The sequence below is a fragment of the Mustela putorius genome, unplaced genomic scaffold (assembly GCF_011764305.1).
Source record: "Mustela putorius furo isolate JIRA1106 unplaced genomic scaffold, ASM1176430v1.1 tig00003949_pilon_pilon_pilon, whole genome shotgun sequence".
Classification (NCBI taxonomy): domain Eukaryota; kingdom Metazoa; phylum Chordata; class Mammalia; order Carnivora; family Mustelidae; genus Mustela; species Mustela putorius.
The window spans coordinates 5,706,026-5,722,970 of NW_025422093.1; the positions used below are offsets into that span (position 1 = coordinate 5,706,026).

At 36.0% G+C, this 16,945-nt stretch overlaps 1 protein-coding gene across 2 annotated transcripts in view; it reads right to left on the bottom strand.

Moving 5' to 3' along the window:
* Positions 1 to 16,945, bottom strand: part of CABCOCO1 (ciliary associated calcium binding coiled-coil 1) — a 121,228-nt gene that overhangs the window by 9,571 nt on the left and 94,712 nt on the right. Inside the window, exons 6-7 of one of the 2 annotated variants that reach the window (XM_004765678.3) lie at positions 914 to 1,036; positions 382 to 522 (exon numbers count right to left, since the gene is read on the bottom strand). In XM_004765678.3, coding sequence (XP_004765735.1) covers positions 382 to 522; positions 914 to 1,036 — 264 coding nt within the window. Of the gene's footprint in view, positions 1 to 381; positions 523 to 913; positions 1,037 to 9,116; positions 9,620 to 16,945 lie in introns of those variants that run through there. The other variant, XM_045069879.1, reaches the window with a different exon arrangement.

Sequence of the window (16,945 nt, forward strand, 5' to 3'; positions counted from 1 at the left end):
TACAAATTTGGTGAGAAGACTTACCTAAGAACCGTGGTTGAAATTCCACGTTCGTTCTTGGTTTACTCTTGTATGAGCCATGTTTAGAGTGTGACAGGCATGGAGTCTTTACTGTGTGACTTTTTGGATTCTGATGATGGGGGATTTTGGAAACTGGCAACACACCCCACCACTAGGTGTTGTTGGTGAATCTGTTTTGTGATCTTATTGAGTCTCCGATGACTCAACTGTGAATTACGTGGAGATGTGAAATTGAAGTCCTCCATCCTAAGGATCACTCTTGCTGGCAGAGTGTGGGTAGTGTTTACAGACATTAAAGCTCAGGCTGGCTAATTAACCAGTAATAATAAAGTAAGTGAGCACACTATCAAGGGTGAGTACCTGAAAGCCAATTACAATATCATCTGTGACTTGATCCAACACTGCTTTTATATCCTTGATGGTGAAACCCATTAAAGGATCCACGGCGAAAGTGTTGGCTTCTGATTTAGATTCCTCAGGGCCTTGTTCTTGATCCAATCCCTGGAATATTAAAAGGAAAGCACACTTAAGTGACTTCTGGAACATTCAGTGATTTATATGTGCCCTCAGTCCTCTCCTGGGTGCTTTTCTACAAGGAACGATGTCAATCTGGAAGAAGATTTTGATTGGATGTTATCCTGCATTTCTCATGGACAGATCAAGTCATGGGGCTGCTAATCAGTGCTTACTTTGAGGAAAGTGAAGGTAGAGAGATTAAAATTGTTGAGCCATTCTCAGCTGGCCCACCAGCTAGTCAACCCTAAAAGAAATGTTTATATTGAGCTGGGAAAAATCAGAAGGAAAGACAATGGAAGAGCATTTTTTTTTTTCTCCTGCCCATAGAGAATATAATGCTGAAACAAGGTGAATTAAGAGACAGAAGGAAGCCTACCTTCATTTCTGTATCCAGTTTTGGGGGTGTCTCTATGAATGTTGAATAAATATCAAATGAGATTCCTTCTTCTAGAGGATTTGGGAAGAGACCACCTGAAGGCTTGACAACCTCTAACACTTGCTGGAGGGGAAGAAAAGAACTGTATTATGAAAAAGCCTTTGGTGACTAACCACAATTTCGGCCAGTTCATTCATCTCTCTCTCTATATTGTAATGAATATATAATATATAACACATAGCACATATTACATAACATACATCATATACCTATTATCAATTAAACTAATTAAAATTATATAATACATAATTATGTATGATTAATGTAACATAAAATTTTTACATGAGTATGCATATGTTTATACATAGTTCCAAGTCTATTATTTTTTAAGTGCTATCTCCTCTGAATTCTTGACACCACTGCCCTCTTAGTTCTCTGTTGCTTTTTGTTCTCTGTATCTCTGTATCTGATAATTAGCATTTTATTCTTCTCACTGTCTTATTCTCTTTCTATACTATGTGGCTTAGGACTCCATTTTATACTGCCTTGATCTTTAATTTTTTTTTTTGATCTTTAATTGTTTTATGCATCAGTGTCCCCTCCTGTTTCCTTCAAGCTCTCTGAAGTTAGAGACCATGCTTTAGATCTTTTGTATACCTTCTCCAGTTCTGGCAGAGGTTGGGCGCTTGAAATATTTACCAACAGCCTAATGGTGATCAACGTTACTCAGCAGAGTGTGGCCATTCTTGGGGGCAGTGGCAAAGTGACCACCGAGAACTTGGTGATGAGGACAATAAAGGCTCTGAAGGTTAATGCATAAAGTCAGTACACTATGAATCAGAGAGGAGATCTGCAAAACCAACCGAAAACACAGAGGGCAAGGCGAGACCTCACTAGGAGCACTTCAGAATTGTGTAGCAAGTGGGCAAAACTGAGGGAGGGCAATGGTAGGTCAAAACTGGAAATGAAGAAATAGGAGTCAAAGAAGTCAACTTAAGTGGTGTCTTGGAGGTGAGAAAGAGAGGAATGTACTGATGATGGCAAACATCTGAATCATTTAATTCCTTTTGTTAAAATTCTGATTCTAACAATTCAACATTTTGATCGTAATTTGACTTCCCATCTCCATTGATCTATAAAGAAGTGCCGAGCTCAGTGCTTTGATCGTCATGCCCTATTAAACTCCTCACTGTATATCAGTACGTTGATGTTCTCGTTTATACAGTGAGCTTGCTTTTGAGGCCTAGAGGTGAAGCTACCCACCATGTGCTGACAAAGACAAACCATGAACATACATGTTTAAAAACAAAAGTCTGGAAATGCATAAAATCACCAGCTAATTACTATCCTCCAGGACCTGGAAAAACTGGAAATCATCATCCATTCATTTCTAACTTCTCCACAATATTTCTTTTCTTTAATTGTTATTTTTGATTAATTATTTTTATTAACATGCAATCTATTATTTGCCCCAGGGGTACAGGTCTGTGAATCGTCAGGCTTACACACTTCACAGCACTCACCATAGCACATACCCTCCCCACTATCCATAACCCAACCTCTTCTCCACAATATTTCAAGTTAACTTTCATGTGATCATGTATAACTTACAGGTTGTAATGTTTCAAAATGATTGAAACGTTATGAATATTAATAATTGAATATTTGTAATATTTTTTATTTAGATAGGTTTGGGAATGTCCTAAAAACTTAAGCTAATGCTTGGTCATCCCAATGTATTTCATATTGATTTCATATTTTTAACTTTAATTCGATTTTATAGAAAGTTGCTGCTTAGTAAATCTAGAGAAAGACTGAAGTGTTAGATAGAAGTTAATAGTCAAGGCAATTTGGAAACCAAGAGATTAAATGGTTGACTTAAGGTCAAATCATCACCGAGGGCCCAGGCTGGGAGTTAAAACCTGCTGTGCTGACTTCTCAGCCTGTGCAGTTTTCAGTATCCATATCATCATGTTGCTGTACTTGGAAATTATTGATTATTATTAATCACTTAATCTCTATTCTGTTAGGTGAAATCATTCCAGATTATTTTTCTTAAACTGACGAAACATTAATAGAAACATAAAAAATATACAACAATCCTTTTCTTTCATCATGTTCACAAGTCATCTTTTCCCCTAAATGAGACATGCAAACATTTTCTTCTTCCCACAAAATTATTTGTGTCTTTTTTTCATCCTCCCACACCTTATATTGCTCTTTATTTTACCAAGCTTGGAAAATGAAACAGCTAAATATAATTTAGTGTTCTTTGCAACATTATCAGTAAAATAAATAAGCTGCACATGGGAATCCAGAGACAAGGGTGGATGATGAAGCATTTAATGAGTGGTGCACATGCTCACAGAGGGTGAGGAATGGGAATTTGGGGGAAGTGGTGGCGAGTCAGCCATTGGAAAGCAGAGAGCAAGGAACCCAGTAGGGTTTGCTGCTTTTACTGTATGCCCAGAAAAGGAAAGCATGAGCAAACCTTCAAGGTAAAATATTTCTTTTATTGAAGCAGAATTTTATTTTGCTGCTCTTGCCAAATCTGTCTTGCAGCTCTGCTTTTCTACACACAGGCTAGGACTTTCTGCGAAATTTTTTTGACCCTCTCATGGAAGTTCTCAGCAGATCACCTCTGCATCCTGGTGGTAACAGATCCCTTCTCCCCCCTCATGCCTTTCCTTCCATCAGATGGTACACATAAGTGCAAGAGACACATTTGTGGGCAAGTTTCGTCCCTCACACCTCTGTGGTCCACATTTCTTTACGAGGCTCATCTGAACTACTTGCCAATTACCCAGTTTTCCTGGTCTTTGGCAGTGTGTGTGCGTGTGTGTGTATCGGGCACATACTTGGGAACTTGGGCCACTTCCAGCCCTACGTTTTTATTTAATTAATTAATTAATTAATTAATTATTTTGGTGGAGTAGAACTCCTGTTTATCTCAAGAACCTCTTTTGCTTGATTTTTATGAATATATCTCATAACTCATACAGCTATTCATTTGATTTAATTGCTGCACAAAAACTTGTGGTGAGAATTTCTTCAGAGTGTTTTGCATACTATCAGTGAACCAAATCATAGCCACATTTTTCTCTTTCACAAAGAGTTACATTTGGCTTTGTTACTAAGATACTACAAAGGAAAGAAATGCCCCAGTTTTAGATGGGGGTAAATATAATGTCACCTCATTAATAAGAAGACATACTATCAAATATATAGTTTGAAATAAACCTAGTGCCAGAAGCATCATAGTGATTTTCTCCCATTAAGAAGTCTTTTTAAAAAATAAGTTTAAGGAAAATTAGAATCAATAATTGTGGTGAGAGCAGAGAGCTAGCAAATATGTTTAAATGAAACTGTCTGATGCAATACTTTCTTAAAAAAATACAATTAGGCCTTTGTATTTTTTTTTAACAAAACCTCATGTTTTACAACATCACTGGTTCTGTAATAAAATCTATTTAAAACAGAAAGACATGGTCAGCTTTATTAAGTTAGATTTTCTGAAAGAACGTTATAATTTCCTCAAGTCTATGAATAGTTGAGGCAAATTAAATAAAGCTAGTTTTATAACTATTTTTATACATTCCTGTAGCATTGTAATTGTCTCATATTTTTTTCCTCAAAAGTCTAATATGTTACCTCTTAAACCTAGGAAAATAAAAACAGAAAAAGGCTCAAGTATGTTTATTAAAAAAACGCTCCTATTTGGTACCCTGATTTAGCAAGCACCCTTTCTTCTCCTCTAAGAGAATAGCACCCATAATCTTCTGAGCAGGAAACAAAGGAAAAGATTTTAAGTGACTTGCCTGAGGCCTAATGCTGAGATTAAAAATCAGGAGTTTCTGATTATACACATACATCCATTTGGCCAAATGATTGGTTTTGCTTGACTTTCAAATACCCCCTAAATATTACTTTGAATGTAAAGCAATAAATGTGTTTCTCTTGCCATTTTTGAATGCTTGCACACAAATGGATATAATAAAAACAATCATGTTGTTCCATGTGAATGCCATTTATATTTTTTCTGATAATGAGCAGACCATTTGAACCAAGGTGAGTACATTAAAAGTTCTAATAAAGAAGAGAATAGATTTCTAAACAGAATAATGGACTGTTAAGTGAACATACAATAAATAACATCTACAGATGTGGTCGCTAGAAAATTAGTTTTGCATAACTTACCAAGATACATTTCCCCCAGATGTTATCTGTTACATGAAAATTAACTTAAGTTAGCTATATTGTTCATTACGTGCACACTGCATTAGTGTTATTTAAGATGGTCTACAATCTGAGCTTTAGTTAGTTGACTTGTGCTATGGTATTTAAAGAATATCAAGTAAATGGCTTTTTGGCATAATTTAATACTCGTAAGTACAAAATTTCATCACTGAAACATTATGTAGGTTTTAAAAAATCCAAGATCTTTACTTTACAAGCCAAATGAAATCACTAGAATACTTTTAAGATTTTACATATTCAATATGAAATGGACATCTATCATGGGAATAAGTGATAGGAATTTTGAGTCCTCCTGGAACTAAGTACAGGGTCAGTGTAGGTTTAAAGAATGCTTATAGGAATTAGAATCTGCTCCAGATTTTATTGTGTCTGAGAAGTATAAAAATTGTATCTGAAAATTGTGTTACTACATGCTTTCTTTTTCTATTTTATGTGTTCGTGTTAATGATAGTGCGAAGTCTGGCTTACTGTTTTTGTTATCTTTTTTTTTTATGTTTTTGTTTATTGTTACTTATTTTTTATTTTTCTTTGAAAAAAAGTGTGGGTGGATTTGTGGATAGTGGTTGTACTGATAAAATCCATGATCAAGGTGGCAATTACTAAATTATTAAATCCAATTATTAAAATATTCAAGATATTAAAAATGCCATTAAAATGACAACTCTCCACTGTTTTGAACAGCAGAAAGCAAGATAAATCTGTTAAACCTTTTTGGAGCGATAGAAATACGTACAAAAAACTGGTATGCTTTAAAAAGACATTTGTTTCAAATTGTCAGATGATGACTTCATATGTAAATCAAAACTTACTACAAAATGTCAAAGTTTCAAAAAGCAAACTTTATTACAAACATTTCCCAATACTAAGGAAAAAAGGCAAAAAAATTCCTGTAATGTTTTAACTATTTTCTCCCCTTGAAAAAAGGCATTACTCATTTGCAAGTCTAATGAAGAGGTACATGTGTGGTTCTGGAAATTTTTAACAAAAATTGTAACCCATTGCCCACAATATACCACACAAAAAGTAACAACATATGAGTGCCACCTGCAAAATGCAATAAACTCTGGCAATGTCATACTGAGGCCATAAATTTAAAATCAAAAGAGAGGAAATTCAAAAGCTCAGATTATCAGAGAAACTTCAATTAATCCATTTCTAAAGTGTTTTCTTTTGTGTTCAGGCCATTACAAACTTCTTAATATACCCCATAAATGTAGAATATCAATTCTGCTACAAGAGTCCTCCTCCCCTTTGCATTTTTGACTTGGAAATAAATTTGCAAATGCAGCACATTAATTTTCTTTCCTGTGCTTAATATGCAGTATTTACATTTTGAAAAGGTTCAAAATGTTGCCAGGCTTCTGCAGGGTATGAATAGACATCTAATAGCAATTTCTATTTTTATCCACAACACACTGGCAGTTTGAACATCTATAACTTAACAGAGCTTTGAGACCATCAGATCCACACGCTGATCACCTCAACAGTGACCAGTGACCCACGAAAAGTTAGGACAGGAAATGAAGACTCCCCATTCCAGATGAAGTGGCAAGACCACAGTAAACCAAATTGTAGCCCGGCTAGGACACTTGAGTTAACACCTTGTGCCCATTTTTATTTAGATCTTTTGTTATAACTTGGGCTTGAAAAAAAAATTTTTTTTAAAGTGAAATAACTAAAGAAACTGATTCCAGAGTATTTGAGACATCTCTAGTATTTCCAAGCGTAGTTCTGCTTAAGGCCAACATTACAATTCGAAAAGAAATCTGAGTACTCCTATCTTAATGACCTCAGACAAGAAAATCCTCTCTAATGAATTTGGGAAAAAAAAAAAAAGTACCTTCTTGTAGTGTAAATGCAATTTAAAAGGAAAAGATGTTTTGATCTGGTTCTGGTGTAAACATTTCCTGAGGGATTGAACAGTTCTTCAGATACCCAGATATTTTCTAAAGATGGCAATAATCTGGAGGATAGACCACTGAATTATAGGCTTTAGACTTGGCTCTGTTCCTAATTGTGTGATGCCAAGAAAATCCCTAGGCCTCAGTTTGTTTATCTGTAAGAGTAGGATAATGATAATTGCTACCTGGCTACTTCATTGAATTGTTTCAAGCACAAATTAAATAATGTGGATGAAAATTCTGGGAGTTCTTCAAAGGGAAAGTATTATTAAACCCAAAGGTGTATTATTATTATTATTTATAATTACTGTTATTATTGAAAGGATCATCTTTCTAATGCTAGCACTGGAAGAAAGAGTAGAGTAGCCATATTGAGAATATCAGTCCATGGTATTTCTGTATGAAATAATTAACATTGCCCCAAGAGTCCAGCTAATGGAGAAGAGTTTGTTAATAAGAACATGCTGTCACCCTGTTTCCATATAGTTACAGCCTTTAAATTACCAAATATGTATTCAATGCCACCTTGTTTGAAGAGTTCCTCGGACCCAAATAATTTTTCTCTGGAGACCTAGATAGCATAACATAGTTAGTTGTTCTGTGACATGATCGAGACTAAGGCAAACCACCTATTTAGAAAAGGAGATGTTTACATCTAACTTTCAAAATTAGAAAAATGGCCTCTTCACCCTTCCCCATCCAATGTATCACTCTTTTCACCTTTCGTTTTTCAGCATCCAGTGTGGCCCGTGGTTGTCCAAACTGAGTTCACACACAAAAGATTTCCTTTAACAGATGTCATCAAAGGTGAGGACTTAGGGCCTATTGGACACATTTTTTAGAATGTCCTTTTTGTGAAAATTGGAACACCAGACCTCTTCAAACTGCTAAGTTCAACATTGTACTTTTGATTCTTAGATTGACCTTATCTTGCAACTTCCTTAGGGTGAGAGAGGGAATGTATGGTTGGTTCTATTATAAATAATTGGAAAATAACTAACAAAAAGCCACTCAGAGTGTATTTGTTTAGCTAACTAAGTTACACTCTGAAAGGGATATCCCTGAACTCAGTGTAGAGTATTTCAAACAGTTCTCATCATGGATAAATGTGTTTTAGCTTCATCCGGGCATTCTATTTAAAGCTTGATGGTTTTTAATATTTAAAGTTGAGGAAATACTCTAAATTATCTCCTGTTTCAAGAATTAAGTATCAGGATCTGTAAATTAGTCAGCATGATAAAGACCAGTTATGCAATTATATTTGCTGCTTTGAGAAGCTGGTTTTGAATTTTCAAATATAAATTTAAAAAATTGATCTTATTTATGTTTCATTCTAATTATATCTTATGATAGGTTCCATGAAGATGAAATTAGTTCATGGGCTTTATATTTGAGAATACTCTTTTTGAACAAGTACCTGGAATTTGCAGAAAATAATCTGAGACAGTAAGTCATAATGATTAGAAGAGAAACTACAATAAATGAAGGAACCCTAAGTTTTTGGTTCTAGTTTTTCTCTTTTCATGGACTTCCTGTTATTCTCACAGCTTAAATTACCTGAGTAAGAGGAGGCTGAAACTATTTGGATAAAGCTATCCATGTAATTTACTTAACTTCAAAGCATACCAATTGACTTGCACTTCGGTCCTGAAGTCATCATCCGTTGGAAGTTAAAAAAAAAAAAAAGTAAAACAAAAAACCCCTCCAAAACAAACAAAAAATTTCTTAAAACTATATTGAAATTAATTTCATTTAGAAATAAAAAGCTTTTTTTTTTTTTAAGGCTAAACCAGAATGTTTGTAGAGTGCTATGAAGTCTTCAGAAAAGTCAACATAATATTATTATTCCTGACCTCTTAGACCCAAGATGTCTATTTTAAGTAATCTGACATTAAAAATGTGCTGACAAATATAGATTAAAAAACAACACAGGAAGTTGTAAATCAGTTGGTAACCCTTAGCATCAAGGAAATAAGAGACCACGAAAATGTAGTCATTTACTTTAGTCAACCTCAACTTTAATTTTTAAATAAAGAAAATTCGCAGAAGGCATGATGTTTACATTCGGGATATTTTATTCATAGTTTGTGTGTTTCCTTTTTCTCCAGTGGGCTCATAAATTATTACAAGGAAACATGTCACAGTTATAAATATTTCCCCCTCAGCCTAACTCCCTCCACCATCCCTCCCCCAGCCCTCCTTTTAAAAAATCTCCACTAACTGGTTCTTTAAGTGCAGTAGTCATTCTTCTTTGATCAGCAGGGCAGGATTTTCTTGCTTGGGAGAAAACTGCTGTTGATTACTCTTGTGTGCCTGGCGTTCTGGAAACTGGGCTCTTTCAGAAAGCACCCAGGTCCTTCCTTCTATGCCGTGCAGCCCATTATTATATACATGGGGGTGTCATTATTTCTATAACTTAAAAAGAGTCTTGTCTTTCCTTCCCAGGAACAGCTCTAGGTCCTCTAGGTTTCTGAGGCTTTTCATGGAATCTGAATTCTTGGAAATTACAAAACTGGTTTTGTGGACAATGACACACAGCAGTAGACTTCTGCAAAACAAAACAAAACAAAACAAAAAAAAACCCCTTTCACCTTTCACCTATAATCTGTTAAAAATAAATTGAAATCATGGCAAATCTGAAAAATTTAGGTGGTATCTGTATTTCAGATTTGAATGTTTTAGAAATCTGGTTCCCCTTCTCCTCCCTTAAATGTGTAGTCAGAGTCCTGGATTGACTCTGCCACTCAGTAGAGAGTATCTCTGGAACATGTTTTCTTTATTTGTAGAATCAGGGGGTTAAGCTAGGTCTTCTCTAGTTCAGTTACAGATGCTATTTCCTACATTACTAAATTTCAAGTGGGCTTTTCTCTATTTTAAACAAGGCTCAAAGTCGCCAGCCTGTGCAGATCCTCAAATTCAGTATTTTCTGTCATGATGTAGAAGAATATTTGGATGACACTCTCAGTACTTAATGGAGTCTTAGACAGGCTGCAGCTTGTCCATTTATTTCTACTTAATTATCTTCTGCAAACCAGTTCTTCTTTCATTTTCTTTCTCTCCCAAGGACATCACCAACTTCTTGGTTTCTGGACTCAAAACATTGAGGTTGTCTTCAGTTGTTCCCTCTCCCTTGGCTTTAACATTAAATCAGTGTTGGGGGGCACCTCTGTGATGCGTGTCATACCAGCCCCCTTATTTTTCTTAACTGTGCCCGCCGGTAGCCTCCAGAGCCAAGATCTTGCCTTCAGAGATCTTAACTCCAGCCATACCGCATTACTACTTTCCCACTACGCACAGTGCCTACAACACAGTGGGTGCTCTATAAACATTTGCTATGGAAAAAGAGAAAGTCAGTCAGTCAGCCAGCAAGGGTGGATGGAGGTGATTTCCCAGCTGTGAGTCTTGCCTATGCTGCCCTCTTTGCTGGGAGGGCACTTCTTCCTCATCCTGGCTGATCAATATTACATCTGCCCTTCCAGGCTAGCTCATTCACCTTGGTGAAGTTTTCCTTGATCTCCCTTGTGCTAGAGCATTTTGCTTGTTCCCCTTGAAGACTATTTGTTCTACGTACTTTGAGTCACAGCTATGCAGGCCTGATCTCCCACCACTTTGTGGAAACGACTTGAGGGCAAAGACCGTGTTATTTGTCTTGGGACCCTAGCTCAGGTCTTTGTACAAAGGCAGCATTCATTAGGTATTAAATACTCCATTAGGGTAACGATTCATTTAAGAATTTTCAGGGCTGACAACTTGTTTGATCTGCTGTGATTCAATTTTAAAAGGTTAACATGAAAAATCGTACCACTTGAGAAGCAAATCTAATGGTTTATTGTTGCATCAGGGCAATACCTGTATTTCTCAGTTATGAATGAATCCTAGAGTATTCGCTTAATTACCATAATGCCAAACAACAAAACCACCTCTCACTGACTTGACTGCATTGCTTAAATTGACAAAGAATTGTTTTACACAGTATAGTTTAAAATTCCAGAGAATTCCTTAGAGATACCACTTTCTCCCTACACAGCTTCTAATGGAAGTAATATTAACATCAGAAAATGCCTAGATTTTCTGAGTTGCCCACCTCCGGGGTCCATGATTCACATTGCTCTCCATTGACCATCCACCGTCATCCCCAGCCCCCAAAACAAATATGAATGGTACCCGTTGGAGTTGTGGCAGTGCTGCTCACCATCCAGGAAAATGAACACTGCTGATGAAGAAAAGAAACTCTCATTTATTGAGAATCTACTCTGAGCTTGGCATTGAGCTAGTTAGAAAGCACATTATAAATATTAGGTCCTTCGATTCATACTGCCTTGTGAAGAGAGGTTTTATAGACCTCATTTGGATGAAGAACCTAAAGCTCAAGAGTTTGGGCTCAGCCAAGATCACGCAACTAACTAGAGAATGGCAAATTCTGGCAGAACTTGAACTCAGATCTATTTAACGTCAAAATCCATGCACCTAATCCTCGGCAGCAAGTGAACCCCACTGTTTGCTTGTTTGCTTGTTTTTTTATGGAGTCCCAATAATGTTTCTCTCTGGTTTACAAGTGAAAAAATATAGGATCAGGAAAGTGAAATGATATATGCACACTAGGGATCTGACCATAAATGGTCAGGGAATTTCAGGAAGAATTTATTTACCAGTTCCCCACAGCCCTACTGTGCATAATTCAAAATTAACTCAACAAAAATAAGACATGGAGGTTGTAATTTTTTTTTGAGATGGCAAGATGTAAAAGGCATTCAGTTTAAAAACAAATTTGAGAACATGCTTAATTCATTTGTGTAAGCAGGAATGCACAGGAGCACCAGTTTGCTGTTGGTGACTAAAACTGCATGTTCCCACTCAAACAGCATTTTGTCTCATTTGTTGTAATTGTAATTACTGTTTTCTTTGGAATCACAGTTTTTTTTTCTAGGAACAGGCACATGCAGAAAAGCAACCAATAACCTAGACAGTTAAAAAACACATTGAGAAATGAGTATGGGTGTGTGAACAAATCTCTTGTGATTATTCTTCCACTATGTGCTGTAATGTACTTTAAATCCATTTCCATATTTTTAATTAACACTTAGTCCCAAAAAACTTTCTGGAGCCCATTTAAATCACAAATGGAGAAAAAAACAAATTTGCTTTATCAGAAAATTGACCATAGACTATTTTGGTGGCTTTTATTATTTTTACATTTTAATGATTAAAATTAAATATAGCCTGATTACTCACGACAGAAGACAGTGAAATAATTTTCATGGCTGATATAATTTTAAAGTCAAACCTGGGTGAATGAGATATTCATTCCGTTGTGGACGAGTTTCATTGTCCACCCTGTGGCTCTAATTTCTGATCAGCCCCATCCATTTCATGAAAAGAATTAGACAGCTGTACCAACTTACTCTTTTAGCAGAGACCCAGTGGTGCTTTGGCTTGATCTCAACAGCTGTCCTATAGGGACTATAGTGTTCTGTTTTACAGATTGTAGACACCTGTTTTCATAGTTTGCATCATTCATTTATTTTGAGTGAAAAACAGAATGCACAAATTTTATTTTAAAATTCGTTGCACCAAAATATCACCAGCTATATTGAAACACAGTGAAAGGCATAACTGCAGCTCTCTGAGGAGGCTTATTCATACGTGGTCTTACAACAAAGGTCACTGTCCTCATCTAGAAAATGGGGATAATAGTAGTCACCCACCACTTGGGTTTTGTAAAGATTAAATCAGTATGTGTAAAGCACTTACACAGTGTCAGGCATGTAGAGACAGCTTAAAAGTGTGCAGGTTTTTTTTTTTTTTTTAAATATACATTTTCATGTCACTTATTTATGTCTACAATAACGATAAGCAAAGATCTCCTGAGGGTAGGGACTTGGTCTGTTTTGTTCCCCACTTCATTTCCTGGCAGGCAGCAGATAAATAATGGGAAAGTAATAAATATTTATTGAATAATTAAATGTAAGAAATCACTGTGGTCCATAGATCACTCTATCACCATGTCCCCCTGCTATAGAACTCTACTGACATACAAGGTGTCAAATTTTATGATTTTTTTCTGTATCTCCTTCCTGCCACCAGCCTGTGCCCCCAACTTCAGCCATCTACTATGACCTATAGCTCAGACCGCTCCTGATCTGGGTGTCTAGCCTGGCTCCTTGATGTATTCTTCCCTCTATTAATGGTTCGTTTCTTCCAAAAGGTGGAAGTAAGATGGAGTTATACCAAATGTATAGATCGTGGTGGTAAGACTGGAATATTAGAGTGAGTATAGCCTTTTCCCTGATGAAGAAATTATTCAGGCCAGGAGAAAAGCCTTGAAGGATCGTTCTGGTTTTCACACTTGTATGAACACAGCCCTGGCATGAAGAGTTGCTAATGAAGCCAGAGAATGTGGCCCGGCATGTTAATTTACTTGATGTAGGGAACTTCCTGGTATTTATAAATGAACTCCATACATTAGGCAACTGATATTTAGATAAGAAAATCAGAAAACAGCACATGCTGTAATATAGTGCTTCAACAGATTGTAGTATCAATGGATTCCAGCAAAGCTAACATCATTTAAGTGTTCAAAAACAAGCAAGGACAATGAGCTACTGTTTCGAAATCTGGCTAGAAGTAAGAAACTAGGACTAAAACCATTCAGATAATAAAGGTAAATTGCAAAACTAAGCCATAGTATTAGCTGGGTTAATCTAATTATACAATCTACAACTGAGCCTTCACTGATTTTGGACTGGAGTATCACTGTGAACATCAGCCACCTGATTACTTCATAGCCCAGAGAAGATGAAGATTTACTTTGAGGGATCTGGTGCTCAAGGCATGTTTTGAAGAACAGATAGAAGATCAAAATGTTATGAAAAGGCAAATTCTATTTCTTTAGCGTCTAGTTGTTTTTGAAACATTTTGTTCTGTTCATCTCAGCAATGATGGTAAATACTAAGAAGTACCTGGGAAGATAATATTTTACGGCCATTCTTTCTTCTAAAAAAAAAAAAAAATAGCGTTTTCCCTACAGTTTATTTTGCTATAATTGGTTTGCTTACTTGGTTATTGGCAAATAATTTTATTTTTGGTTGTAGACACAGAAGTACAGCCTTATAACTGATTTATTCTTTTATTAGATCGATTTTCCTGCTGGTAGATCATAGGCATTTTATTATTTTAGCAAGAATTTTTTAAAGCGTTTGCTGCTACATCTCTGAACTTCACCATCTCCCTAGCATCTGTCAGATTTAATCACCTACAGAACTACCTTATAAAGATTACCTTATCAGAAAAAGTGTCAACTTGTGAGCCTCAGTGTGAGAATTGCAAAATAGAGCCGAGCTACACTAACAACTGCGGTGCTAATTTATTGTAAATTATGTTTTTTTGTTTGCAGAGATAAGACATGAGAAGTGTTTCTATTTAAATTCATTTCCTATTATTTCAACATAAATACCAAATAGCTCGACAAAAATGTGAGAAGGCAGAATATTCCTTAAATAGGTTCTAGTGATAGTGACATTTATTTTCTAAGCTATTGGTACCAGTCGTGTCACATTGTTCTAGGTGCAGAATCAGATAGCACAATTAACATAAAACATGGATGTTTAGAATATTAGATGGAAATTGCTGATTGTCATGTGAAGAGTGATGATTTATAGGATATGAACTGGAAATAATTGCAGAGCAAGCTGGTCTACAACAAAGCTTTAATTCACTGGGCTGACACTGTAAACTCATAATGTGTCGACCTGGCACCAGCCATGATGGATTATGGCTGTTGGAAACACATAAGCATATCCCTTTCATGAGCATTCTGGGAACCGTAGTTCAGATGACCCCACTAAAAACAATTGCAATAGTTTGGCCAAGCTGGTTCTCTAAGAAATGTAAAAATCGTGATGAGTCATTATGTTATTAAAATTCAGAACTAGGTGGCAATGAATCACACGAAGTTATCACTTTCAAATCATCAAAGGGAATATAAATTGGGTCGTATAAAGTACCATGAGTCTCACTGCATTTTTAACTAGAAGAACCTCTTGTATAAACAAGGTTTTATTATTATATTTATTGATGTTATTATTAAAACTAGAGTGAAATTTAGTGCACATAAAAGTGAAGGGCTAATGTTGCTGGTTTAAGCCAGATATGTCTGTATTTGTAGATTGCTTTATGTAGCACTGTCTTTACATTTTGGCCTATTCTTCTCTTTATGAGTCAATGCCAAACGTGGGAATTTGTATACTTCTTAAAAATGCATGAGTGGATGGGGCACATGGTGAGAGGTCCTCAAATCAATTTGTTTTTTTAAGCTAAACTAAATTTTGAGCTAGAGAACTTGAGAACCAGCTGTAGGTCACCCCACCTGTTCCATTATCCTCTGTCCCCCCTTTTTAATACTTTGGATCTTTCAAAGAAAACAAAGTAGAAATACCACTTAACAGAAAAGTAAAAAGCCATTTTGCTGGCTTTGCTGTGACTTTGCTAGTAAGCTATGTGCTGTACCAGATCCCATATTTAAAAGAAGAGTTTTGTCTCTTGAGCAAGATTTAGATTTCAGTTCCGTTCAATTGAGATGGGTGCATTCCATCTGGGTAGGATTTCTGAGCTCAAAGGGGTTACAATCTGGAGGTGAAGTTAGAAGGAAGGTATACGAAATCAATTATAACGATGTGTGGAAATGGCTACAACTGGGCTAGAATAGGGGACTGTTGGTCAGTCATCCTTTACTTAGCTGATGACTGAATGATGTACCAGTTAGGGAATCAGCCAAATGAAGACACTAGCAAGAAAGGGAAGGGCATGGAGGAGTATGTGGGTGTTTCCACTGTCAGCTAGCTCCTCTTCATAATAATTATCCAAAGCCAGAGGAATAAGTGGCATTAAACCACTTGACTATAAAAACATTTTAAAATAAACTTGGCTCATGAAGAATTTGAGCATAATTGTTAATTGCTGATAAATATTACTTTGCTTATAAGGAAGAACAGAAGAAATACTATTGTTGGCTAATGGTTATTTTTACTTAAAATGTTTATAGTGGGAGGGATACAAATGGGCCTCTGGTCATAGATTATGGAAAACGTATTGATAGTTAAATATATTTTTAAAAACCCAAATATTAATAACTACTGACATTTGTGTAGTCCTTTTCTCCCAAAGCTCTTGACAAACATTACTGACTATACACACACAGGAATAGCACTGAAATGCTGCTACTCTTTCAAAGGACAAGATGTTGATTCAAGAGAAAAGTAACAAATGGATGATCTACTTAAATACAGGTCTGCAGAATATAGGTATGCGTTTGGAAATGAAAACTCATTCCACAGTACCTCCCTCCTGAAGCATTTGTCATTTTATTTCAACCTTATTGAATTAGTGGTTTTATTTAACTCCATTTTTGACTAAGACACAGATGGTGTTTGTATTTTTTTTTTTTTTTCTTAAATGGAGATTGAGCTGGTTTACGATTGCTGCATGGCAGTGAGTAAGGACCAGGGCCGAACGCATCTCCTTTCTGAGGGTGTCAGCTCTGGCTCTGTAGTGCCTCCTAGGGCTGATACACCAGTGCAACACGAGAGTGCCACTGGAGGTCTAGTTTTGTTTGATTACAAACCAAGATTATCCTCACTTATCTGAAAGAAACCACCTGGCTCAAACAAGTTTCATTTATGAAATATTAGATCAAATGAATTGTTGCTGGGCTGCTTGGTGACACCCATGAAAAATATGCCACGTTTGTCATACTTACTTGAGCAAAGTGTAAATTACATGGCAATAATCACTTTAAAAAATGAGACAACATAGAATATTTAATGTATACTTTTAGGGCCCTTACTGTAAAATATTAATTATTTTATTGCGTTCTCAA